General features: G+C 41.3%; 1 protein-coding gene across 2 annotated transcripts in view; it reads right to left on the bottom strand.

Moving 5' to 3' along the window:
* The window catches only part of LOC139367229 (succinyl-CoA:glutarate-CoA transferase), a 164626-nt gene that overhangs the window by 16521 nt on the left and 135586 nt on the right, over positions 1-12519 (bottom strand). For both annotated transcript variants that reach the window (XM_071105449.1, XM_071105451.1), the window contains one exon: positions 8699-8762. In XM_071105449.1, coding sequence (XP_070961550.1) covers positions 8699-8762 — 64 coding nt within the window. The remainder of the gene's footprint in view (positions 1-8698; positions 8763-12519) is intronic.

The following is a 12519-nucleotide window of genomic DNA, read 5'->3' on the forward strand; positions in this document are numbered from 1 at the left end:
TCCCAGAAGAGTGGAGGATGTTACAGCAGCAAAGGAGGGACCAACTCCATATTAATGCCCAGGATTTTGGAATGAGATGTTCGACATGCAAGTGTCCACATACGTTTGGCCATGTGGTGTATACTGGTCATATACCACAAACCCCTGAGGTGCCTTATTGCTATTATAAAATGGTTAACATAATTTAGAGCAGTAAAAATAAATGTTTTGTCATACCCATGGCATACGGTCTGATATACCACGGCCAATCAGCATTCAGGGTTCAAACCAAACAGTTATAAAATAATATAAAATACACCGGTAATATACCCATTCGGAAAGTATTCAGACCCCTTGAATTTTTCCACTTGTTGTTGCGTTACAGCCTTATCCTAAAATGGATGAAATAAAAAACGGTCCTCATCAATCTACACACAATACCCCATAATGACAAAGTGAAAACCGTTTATTTTTTATTTTTTTACATTTTGGAAATGTATATAAAAAAATGTAAATACCTGATTTACCTAAGTATTCAGACCCTTTTGTATGAGACTCAGGTGCCTCCTTGGACATGCTTTGGAAAGGCACACACCTGTTTATGTAAGGTCCCACAGTTGACAGTGCATGTCAGAGCAAAAACCAAGCCAAGACAGGATTGTGTCGAGGCAAAGATCTGGGAAAGGGACCCAAAAAATGTCTGCCGCATTGAAAGTCCCTAATAACACAGTGGGCTCTATCATTCTTAAATGGAAGAAGTTTGGAACCACCCAAGACTCTTCTTAGAGCTGGCTGCCCAGACAAACTGAGCAATCAGGGGAGGTGACCAAGAACCCCCTCCTTGGACAGGGAGGTGAACAAGAACCCGATGGTCACTCTGACAGAGCTCCAGAGTTCGTCTGTGGAAATGGGAGTTTCAGAACTTTTCAGAAGGACAACCACCTCTGCAGCACTCCACCAATCAGGCCTTTATGGTCGAGTGGCCAGACGGAAGCCACTCCTCAGTAAAAGGCACATGACAGGCTGCTTGGAACTTACCAAAAGGCCCCTAAAGGACTTTCAGACCATGACAAACAAAATTCTCTGGTCTGATGAAACCAAGATTCAAACACTTTGGCCTGAATGCCAAGCATCACATCTGGAGGAAACCTGGCGCCATCCCTACGGTGAAGGATGGTGGTGGCAACATCATGCTGTCAGGATGTTTTTGAGTGGCAGAGACTGAGAGAATAGTCAGGATCGAGGGAAAGATGAATGGAACAAAGTACAGAAAGATCATTGATGAAAACCAAACCTGCTCCAGAGAGCTCAGGATCACACACTGGGGCGAACGTTCACCTTCCATCAGGACAACAATCCTAAACACACAGCCAAGACAACACAGGAGTGGCTTCGGGACAAGTTTATGAATGTCCTTGAGTGGCCCAGCCAGAGCCCGGATTTGAACCCAGTCTAACATCTCTGGAGAGACCTGAAAATAGCTGTGCAGCAACGCTCCCCATCCAACCTGTCAGAGATTGAGAGGATCTGCAGAGAAGAATGGGAGAATCTCCCCAAATATTATAGCCAAGAAGACTTGAGGCTGTAACCGCTGCAAACGGTGCTTCAACAATGTACTGAGTAAAGGGTCTGAATACTTATGTAAATGTGATAAATGTGCATAAATAAATTCTAGAAAACTGTTTTTGCTTTGTCATTATAGTGTATTGTGTGTAGATTGATGAGGGACAATTATATATAAACAAATGTTTAAAATGAGGCTGTAACGTACCAAATGTTGAAAAAGTCAAGGGGTCTAAATACTTTCCGAATGCACTGTATATCATCATCTCCATCAATCTCCTTCAGTTGCATGGATGATCTGATTAATGACTGTTTCAAATGACACTCATTTTAATTAAGCCCTTCTAATTTTGCTTAGATGAGGTTTAAGTGTGGTTCATTAAATGTAGGAGTTATCAAATAATCTATTCACAACCTGTGATGACTCTTATTCTTCAATGTCACCATAAATGCTTTGAAAAGCTTTATTAACATAACTGTCAGATGTTGAGGGTGCTTCTAGGATGAGGTAAGCCTGCATTTAAAATAAGATCAAATAACTTTGGCATCTGCACTAGGAGACATTGACTTGGAGATACAATTCCATGGGAAACATTGCATTAGAGACTTATATAATATTCAAATATACTGAACAAAAATATAACCACAACATGTAAAGTGTTAGTCTCATATTTCATGAGCTGAAATAAAAGATAAAATAAAATAAAAGCTTATTTCTCTCACATTTTGTGCACAAATTTGTTTACATCCCTTTTAGTGGCATGTCAAGAAGTTGATTAAACAACATGCTCATTACACAGGTGCACCTTGTGCTGGGGACAATAAAAGGCCACTCTAAAATGTGTAGTTTTGTCACACAACACATTGCCACGTCTCAAGTTTTGAGGGAACGTGGAATTGGCATGGTGACTGCAATAATTCCCACCAGAGCTGTTGCCAGATCATTTAATCTGTTAATTCTGTCTGTAATAAAGCCCTTTTGTGGGGAAAAACAAATTGTGATTGGCTGGGCCTGGCTTCCATGCCCTCCCAGGCCCAGGACCCTCTGTCCAGTCATGTGACATCCATAAATTAGGCCCTAATGAATTTATTTCAATTGACTGATTTACTTATATGAACTGTAACTCAGTAAAATCGTTGAAATGGTTGCAAGTTGCATTTATATTTTGTTCAGTATATTATATGCATAACCACAAAATTCTCTAGGGTATATCCTATTCCTCCCATTTCCAAAGGTCTATCTCCAATTTATCGTGGTGAACCTACCTACACATGTATTTGTTTGATATGAGATGGAAAACACATTTCCCCAAAGGGACACAATAAACATTGTAAGACTAGAAATGTTATATCCACAACCGTTTCGCTGAGAAAAGTATTTGGGCTCTCAATCTTTACCATAAAACTGCCTGGCCTGGTCAAGTTTGTAGTAAATTGAATATGTCTGACATTATTTATGAGGCCTATGTTATTTTCCTTAAATACATGGGACATTCCATCTGATACAAGTTACATTAGATATAGACTAATACTAAGAAAACATGATGAATTCTTAATCATCTGCTGGATTTGAATAACAAGTAACATCACTTTTTTTTATTGTGATAAAGGAGCAGTAAATATTACAGGGGGGTTCTAAGCTATGAGGTAGTCACCTGAAATGGTATACAGAAGTTAGCCCTATTTGGTAAAAGACCAAGTCCATATTATGGCAATAACAGCTCAAATAAGAAAAGAGAAACAAAAGTCCATCACTTTAAGACATGAAGGTCAGTCAATATGGAACATTTCAAGAACTTTGAACATTTCTTCAAGTGCAGTCGCAAAAACCATCAAGCGCTTTGATGAAACTGCCTCTCCCGTCACAGGAAAGGAAGACCCAGAGTTACCTCTGTTGCAGAGCATAAGTTAATTTGAGTTACCAGCCTCAGAAATTGAAGCCCAAATAAATGCTTCACAGAGTTCAAGTAACAGATACATCTCAACATCAACTGTTCAGAGGAGACTGTGTGAATCAGGCCTCATGCTGCAAAGAAACCACTCGTAAAGGACATTAATAAGAAGAGGATACTTGTTTGGGTCAGGAAACACGGGCAATGGACATTAGACCAGTGGAAATCTATCCTTTGGTGTGATGAGTCCAAATTTGAGATTTTTGGTTCCAACCGCCGTGTCTTTGTGATACGCAGAGTAGCTGAACGGAGGACCTCCACATGTGTGGTTCCCACTGTGAATCATAGAGGAGGCGGTATGATGGTGCTTTGCTGGTGACACTGTCAGGGGACCACAGCATTCTGCAGTGATACGCTATCCCATCTGGATTGTGCTTAGTGGGACTATCATTTGTTTTTCAACAGGACAATGACCCAACACATCCCCAGGCTGTGTAAGGGTTATTTGACCAAGGAGAGTGATGGACTGCTGCATCAGATGACCTGGCCTCCACAATCACCCAACCTCAACCCAAATGAGATGGTCTGGGATGAGTTGGACCGCAGAGTGAAGGAAAAGCAGCTAACAAGTGCTCAGCATATGTGGGAACTTCTTCCAAGACTGTTGGAAAAGCATTCCTGTTGAAGCTGGTTGAGAGAATGCCAAGAGCGTGCAACGCTTTCATTAAGGCTGTAACGGTTCTTCTCCTCTTCTGAAGAGGAGTAGGAAGGATCAGACCAATATGCAGCGTGGTAAGTGTTCGCCATTTTATTAAACTGAACTGAACACTACAATACAAAGTAAAACAAAAATAACAACCGAAACAGTTCCGTCTGGTAACCAATACAAAGACAGAAAACAACTACCCACAAATAGTGGGACAACAGGCTGCCTAAGTATGGTTCTCAATCAGAGACAATGATAAACAGCTGCGTCTGATTGGGAACCATACCAGGCCAAAAACAGAAATACAAAAACATAGAACAACACATAGAATGCCCACCCCAACTCACGCCCAGACCAAACTAAAATCGAGACATAAAAAAAAGGAACTAAGGTCAGGACGTGACAGTACCCCCTCCGACAGCGCCGGAATGAAGGGCGACTCTGGCAGCGCCGGACTGATGGGCGGCTCTGACAGCTCCTGACTGACGGGCGGCTCTGACAGCTCCTGACTGACGGGCGGCTCTGGCAGCTCCTGACTGACGGGCGGCTCTGGCAGCTCCTGACTGACGGGCGGATCTGGCAGCTCCTGACTGACGGGCGGCTCTGGCAGCTCCTGACAGACGGGCGACTCTGATCTTGTAAGACCCAAAACACCCTATGACCCCAGGTTACATCACTAATGATGTGTCCAAGAGCCTCAAGAAATGTATTAATTTAAAAAAAAATCTAAATCAATGACAAAAAAAACAATAAAATCTATTTCAATCCCACTTTTTAATGCAACAAAATTTGAAAATAATCCAAAGGGAGTGAATATTTATGATACCAACTGTAGCATAATGACATGCATATTTTAGCCAAATTTAATTACATGACTGAATCGTTTGTTAATTTTCGAGAATAGAAATTTGGTTGCAGAATACTGTATAAGGGACATCCCGTCAGTCCAGGATCAGCTGTGTCCATTTTAGCTGTGAACTTCAAAGGCATGCCGCTGGTCCAGCTAAGAAGGATCCCAATGGGGAATGCCACACAATAAACAGTTCTGCACAATCTCTAATGAGGCAGCTTCTCACAATCAAAGGCACAAAACCTATTCGAAGCCTATTCTCCATCACTAAAATGTGCAAGACAGACAAAGACCATCATTGAAGAATGGTGGAATGTGGAATTCATCAGGACTCATCAGAGTGGTTTCTTGAACTGACTTACTTCCCATCAGAGGTTAATCATCCCCTTTAGTTTGACTGTTCTGGACATCCATTTTAAGGGACTTACTCTCAGACCCAAGAGCCCCACCCCCTTCCAACTCAGCTAATTGCCAATTTTGCACTTAATTTTGCTGTCATTCCATTAATTGCTCTTCATTGTGTTCTTTCATTCACCCAAGACAGGTGAGGCCATATAGGCACATTTATTGTGCCCTATTCTGACTTTCTCAATCATGAAACGGCAAAAAAAATGACAATTACTGTGGCGAATTTGCAAGTGCACAGACAGAAAAGCAGGTCGTCTCCCAGAAGTTAAATGGGTCTGAACTTCCGATGCACTAGGACCCTTCCCTGCTCAACTCCCCCAAAATAACCCCTTCTTTGGTCGATGTTTGGTTTTATGCAAATCACAGGGGGAAGATTAGAGAGAATAGAAGTACTCAGAGATGTAATGTATATGTTGGAAAGATGCTTGGTCAGGGGCCCGTGACATGGTACTAGGTGTCTGTTGTGGTTTTCCTGTCTTTGTGGATCATTCTTCACAATTATCCTTGATTCGGCTTGGATTGGCACATCAATGTTCAGGATACACAATGGTAAACACCACATTGAAAACATCAAAGCCCACCACTGATTGTCGGGGAAGAGGATATATCACCCATTTAGAATTAATTGAGAAATCAGCTTCTAAACATACCTGTTCCAGCAGTGAGCTCAGAATAGAACAACACATTTCAAGTTCATAAAAAAATACAAGATTTGTGCAAAAAATGTGCACTTCAGATCAGACTTCCTTGGTGCAGTACATACTGTAGCAGACCTGGGATAACTATAGTTTTAAATATGTAGTTACTTTGGAGGTGACTACAACTGTTTGATGACAGATCCCTCAAAATAACTACTTTTTAAAACAATTTAATACAGATCAGAAGTGTCTACTTTTTAAAAACGATTTGAATACAGATCTCAGAAAGCAACTACATTGTAAACTATATGAATGCAGATCTGAGAAACAACTACTTTTTTTTACAACTATTTAAATACATATCTCAGGAAGTGACTACTTCTCAGAAACTATTGGATTGGCTGCCATCAACTAATGGCAAAAGTCTGTATTTCGAACTTCATGTTGCAGATAGAAATATAATGAATAGAGCACACAATTTCCTATACTATTCCAATCCATCTGACAGTAGATCATACTTGATCTACACAATACATTTCCGTCTGAACATACTGTACATTTCGCTACACTCGCAATAACATCTGCTAACCATGTGTATGTGACCAATAAAATTTGATTTGACATTTCCATTTTCCTGAACAGGCCCCATGTGTAGATAATCAAGTTACAGCTACTACCACCAGGCCATCAGAATGCTGAACAGCTAACCCTAGGATATTTAGTTACATTACACACTTACTATATGTTGTTACTGTTATCATTCTCAGTAACACTTAACATGAAGCAATTTCTAAAGTCCTATGTAACAATCATTTTGCTATTGTAGTAATCAGTTACTAAAGATGTATAAGAACTTGATGTCAAGTGATACTGTATTACCTTATGTCTCACTGATTATGGAAATGTACAGGTAACTGATAAAATAATGGAATCACTTGGGAGTAAATGAGGGATACAAAGTACATTGAAAGCAGGTGGTTCCTGAGTTGACTAATCAATTAACATCCCATCATGCTTAGGCTCATATATAAAAATGCTGGGCAGGCCAATATTTTGACTACCACAGCTATGTCCACATAGAATGTGAATGCCCCCATCCACAGGGCTTGAGTGGTCACTGAATGGTTTGAGCATGAACACGATGTAAACCATATGACATAGCCGTCTCAGTCTCCAGATTTCAGCCCAATTGAGCACTTAACGCCTGAGACATCGCTTTCCACCACCATCAACAAAACACCAAATTACAGAATTTCTAGTGGAATAATGGTGTCGGATCCTTTCAGTAGAGTTCCAGACACTTGTAAAATCTATGCCATTGTCACGCCCTGATCTGTTTCACCTGTCCTTGCGCTTGTCTCTACCCCCCTCCAGGTGTCGCCCATCTTCCCCATTATCCCCTGTGTATTTACACCTGTGTTTTCTGTCTGTCTGTTGCCAGTTTGTCTTGTTTGTTCAAGCCTATCAGCATTTTGTCTCAGCTCCTAGGTTTCCCTAGTTTCTCTTTTTCTCGGCCTCCTGGTGTTTGACCTTTGCCTGTCCTGACCCTGTATCCGCCGGCCTGACCACTGCCTGTCTCTGAGCCTGCCTGCCTGCCATCCTCTACCTTTGCTCCACCTCTGGATTTACCGGCCTCTGCCTGACCTGACCCTGAGCCTGCCTGCCGTCCTGTACCTTGGCCTCTGCTCTGGATTAAAGACCCCGCCTGCCTTGACCTGTCATTTGCCCGCCCCTGTAATTACAATAAACATTGTTACTTCACACAGTCTGCACTTGGGTCTTACCTTGATTCCTGATCGCCATGGTACATTGATGCTGTTCTGGTAAATGGTGGCCCAACTCGTATTAAGACACTTTATGTTGATATTTCCTTTATTTTGTCAATTACTTCTTTCTCAGTCATTTTGAAACTGCAAAAGCGTTTTATTCAAATGTTAAGATTAGCCCATGACTCTGACTGTTGCTTAGATCTAGCTAAATGACTGAAAGGGACATTCATCAGATGTTTTCAGGCCAAACAATGTCTATGTCCCAGGCCATTAGTTATATACCTCAATGCAAATAAATGTAAAAAAAAATGTTAGGTTAGGGATATAAAAAAGTTGTATAACTGTACATTTGTATCACTTTCCATTCTTTTGATCGATAAATGTTAATGTTTAGCATGTTTAAATGTATTCTAAAATCATTAAGTATTATAATTATAATTATATAGCCTATATAGGCTGTATATAAACATTCATATTGGACAGCCCTCCAAACCATGTGCTAATGGTAGTATATTTACACTAATTAAACTGTTGTAATTTTTGGTCCTTGATTGAATATTTGGCAGTCATAAAATAATTATTTTGTTTTCAAAAAACTTTTATTCATCTAAATATGATTTGTTTTTCTGTGCGAGCCACAAGGGCTCATAGGAGCAGGAGCCTATATCCTGTTTCTGTAGCGTGACGCAGCTTGATGTACACCCTCTGGACAGGAGGCTAGTCTATTGCAGGGCCTTACCCCCAATCGATCTCCTTAATGCTTAATGTGTCAAGCAGATATGCATCGGGTCCCACTTTTACAGTCTTTGGTATGACTTTATACGTTGTAATTTGTTTAAAATGGGAGAAACAATCTATTGTCACAAGTATCCCTGTAGGGCTCAGGCTCTTACCTGGTACTGCAATCTTTCCAGCTGTTGGGTGGTTCATCTTCAGTATAAGGCCATTGTTTGCAACCTGAACAAAAATATACAAAAGATGAAGATTAAGAACCATTCACTCTTCTTTATCAACTTATTTCATTAACACTTGGCCACAAGGGCTAAAGAACATAAAACAGACATACACTATACAGTATATACAGAAGTATGTGGAAACCGCTTCATATTAGTGGATTCGGCTATTTCAGTCACACTCGTTGCTGACAGGAGTATAATATTGAGCACGCAGCCATGCAATCTCCATAGACAAACATTCGCAGTGGAATGGCCTTACTGAAGAGCTCAGTGACTTTCAACGTGGCACCATCATGCCACCTTTCCAACAAGTAGGTTAATCAAATTTCTGCCCTGTTAGAGCTGCCCCAGTCAATTGGAGCAAGAAGTTCCAAACTGCACCTGGAAGCAACGTCAGCACAATAAATGTTTGTTGGGCACTTCATGAAATGCGTTTCTATGCCCGAGCAGCCGCACACATGCCTAAGATCACCATGAGCAAAGCCAAGCGCCAGCTGGAGTCGTGTAAAGATCGCCGCCATTGGACTCCATAGCAGTGGAAACGCATTCTCCGGAGTGAAGAATCACACTTCACCATCTGGCAGTCCGACAGAAAAGTGCTCAAGGGCTAGATAGTGCTCTAGCCTAGAACCCCCTTCACCGGAGGGGATCTGTAGTCTGTTCTATACACTATGTATTTTAATATCATAAACCTCCTGCACTCGAAACGTCCACATCGCCCACAGTTGAATCAAAAGGCTCCCTATCCAGCCTGTTTAACTAACTTAGGATAATTAGCGCTATACATCAGAGTGTGGGCAAGCTGAAGTCAGACAGTTACATAAGGACGAAGAGTCAGATCACCAGACATGTGTGACACTCTCGGTCTCTCATCGACATGGACTCACTGACCCTCGGAGCATATTACCACAGCGACAGCATCGAGAGAGTGCGCCTCTCCGTCATGTTATATTTAGAGGCTGCATGGTGGTGATTCACGTGGCACCTCTCTCTACGGGACAGCCAATATGTGGTGGTGCACTTTACCTTGGCCAGGTCGCAGTTGTAAATGAGAACTTGTTCTCAACTGGCCTACCTGGTTAAATAAAGGTGAAATAAAAAAAAAACTCATGGGTAATGAGCTAGAGTTGGGTTTGCGTCAGTCTGCCCAGACGTGAGTCTCTGTCTCTGTCTACTCCTTTCCCATTGGTATCTGCGTTCTTCATATCGAGGGAGGTCATGCACACAAGAGCCCACTTACGGCGCGTTTACATGGTACGAGGTAGACGGATAAAATGGATGTCATTTCACACCGAGCCACAAATGCCGTTGTGGCTCGCTGTGAATGACGTCAGCCACGGTAGACGGGGCTTCCCGTCAAAGTTATAATATTTTAAACTTTTACTGTCTGCCGTAGCATTGCTTTTGTACCGAAATCACCATAGCAACACATACAGTTATGCTGGCTTGCTTTTGAAGGTTCTTTCTTGCTTTCTTGTCCAGTTATGCCGACTGGTCGTTATGCGGATTATGCGGATTGGACATTGTTTGCACAGCATTAGAGTCACACACACACACACAACTGACACTGCAGCAACTCTGTGTGTTCACCACCAGCCATAGTTCAGCGTAAGTTTGCTGATGCTTTGAATGCCAGGGTTGTGGAGTTAACAGAATGCCAGCTTATTGCACTTAAAATAAAACAATACTCATAGCCCTTGCACAGAGAATGAACATAAATTTGACACAATTCTTAATTTGTTTTTCAGTCAACAGCAGCTTTACCACTTGGTTTGCTATATGACACTGAAGGATGGGGCTGGAGAAATGTAACCATTCTCAAATGCATAGCAGGAGCTATGGATACAAGGATTGGCAGTCCACAAGATCAACATGATCAAGTTATATAATTCATTGAAATTACAGTAAATATTGCCAATTGCACCTTTAATATGCAGTCTCTTCTTGTTGCACATTGAAACCATGGGTTTGATTAGTACGACTCCAAATGCTTTCTTGAAGCTCAAGGGGGCAATAGTTTATTCTGAAGACCTGTTTGCCAAGTTTGATTGAACAAGGTTCCAATTATCGCACTGTTCTCGCACACAAGGGTGTTTGGTATTTGTCTTCAGGCACAGTTTATGCATCATTGATGACTCTCTCTCTATTCATTTTTTGACTCGCTTACACTCGCTTGTTGGTTCTTGAAATGCAAATGCTTCCAGACCGCCATAGTCTACGGCACATTTAATACATGAGTGAGACCGAGAGAGAGAGAGATTGAAGGAGATTTTTATGGAGTACTAACTGGTAGATATCTCTGGCCTTGTACTATTTTTATGTATAACAATGGATCTCCCGGTCTCACTTTTCAGGTAAGAATAAGTCCCTTATAAGCAAGTGAGGCCGATGTGTGAAGCAGGCTTGAAAACAGCAGCCTGGTCCCCACTCACAGAGGTCATGACAGGCTAACTTTAGGATAATGTACAGCAAAGTCACCACACCATACTTTCCATGCGTTGTTGCACTTTCGGAGGTGCTGCAAAGGAGATCACTTTCCCACATTTGGTTCCAACTTCTTGTGTGTATGTCTTATGAATATGAAACGGATTGCTGCTGGCTCTTTAGACAGCAGAATCAGTTGGTATCTAGAAATGTGCACTATCGTTCAAAAGTTTGGGGTCACTTAGAAATGTCCTTGTTTTGGAAAGAAAAGCACGTTTTGTGTCCATTAAAATAACATCAAATTGATCAGAAATACAGTGTAGACATTGTTAATGTTTTGAATGACTATTGCAGCCTGAAATGGCAGATTTTTTTATGGAATATCTACATAGGCGTACAGAGGCCCATTATCTGCAACCATCTCTCCTGTGTTCCAATGTGACGTTGTGTTAGCTAATCCAAGTTTATCATTTTAAAAAGGCTAATTGATCATTAGAAAACACTTTTGCAATTATGTTAGCACAGCTAAAAACTGATGTCATGATTAAAAAAGCAATAAAACTGGCATTCTTTAGACTAGTTGAGTATCTGAAGCATCAGCATATGTGGGTTCAATTAAAGGCTCAAAATGGCCAGAAACAAAGAGCTTTCTTCTGAAACTCGTCAGTTTATTCTTGTTCTGAGAAATGGCTATTCCATGCAAAAAAATTGCCAAGAAACTGAAGATCTCGTACAATGCTGTGTACTACTCCCTTCACAGAACAGCACAAACTGACTCTAACCAGAATAGAAAGAGGAGTAGGAGGCCCCGGTGCACAACTGTGCAAAAGGACAAGTACATTAGAGTGTCTAGTTTGAGAAACAGACGCCCCACAAGTCCTCAACTGGCAGCTTCATTAAATAGTACCCGCAAAACACCAGTCTCAACGTCAACAGTGAAGAGGCGACTCCGGGATGCTGGCCTTCTAGGCAGAGTTGCAAATAAAAAGCCATATCTCAGACTGGTCAATAAAGAGAAAATATTAAGATGGGCAAGAGAACACAGACACTGGACAGAGGAACTCTGCCTAGAAGGCCAACATCCCGGAGTCGCCTCTTCACTGTTGACGTTGAGACTGGTATTTTGCGGGTACTATTTAATGAAGCTGCCAGTTGGTGGTTCTTGATAATGGGCCTTTGTACGCCTATGTAGATATACCATAAAAAATCTGCCGTTTCCAGCTGCAATAGTCATTCACAACATTCACAATGTCTACACTGTATTTCTGATCAATTTGATGTTACTTTAATGGACCAAAAATTGGCTTTTCTTTCAAAAACAAGGACATTTCTAA

This window comes from Oncorhynchus clarkii, chromosome 15, assembly GCF_045791955.1.
Source record: "Oncorhynchus clarkii lewisi isolate Uvic-CL-2024 chromosome 15, UVic_Ocla_1.0, whole genome shotgun sequence".
Classification (NCBI taxonomy): domain Eukaryota; kingdom Metazoa; phylum Chordata; class Actinopteri; order Salmoniformes; family Salmonidae; genus Oncorhynchus; species Oncorhynchus clarkii.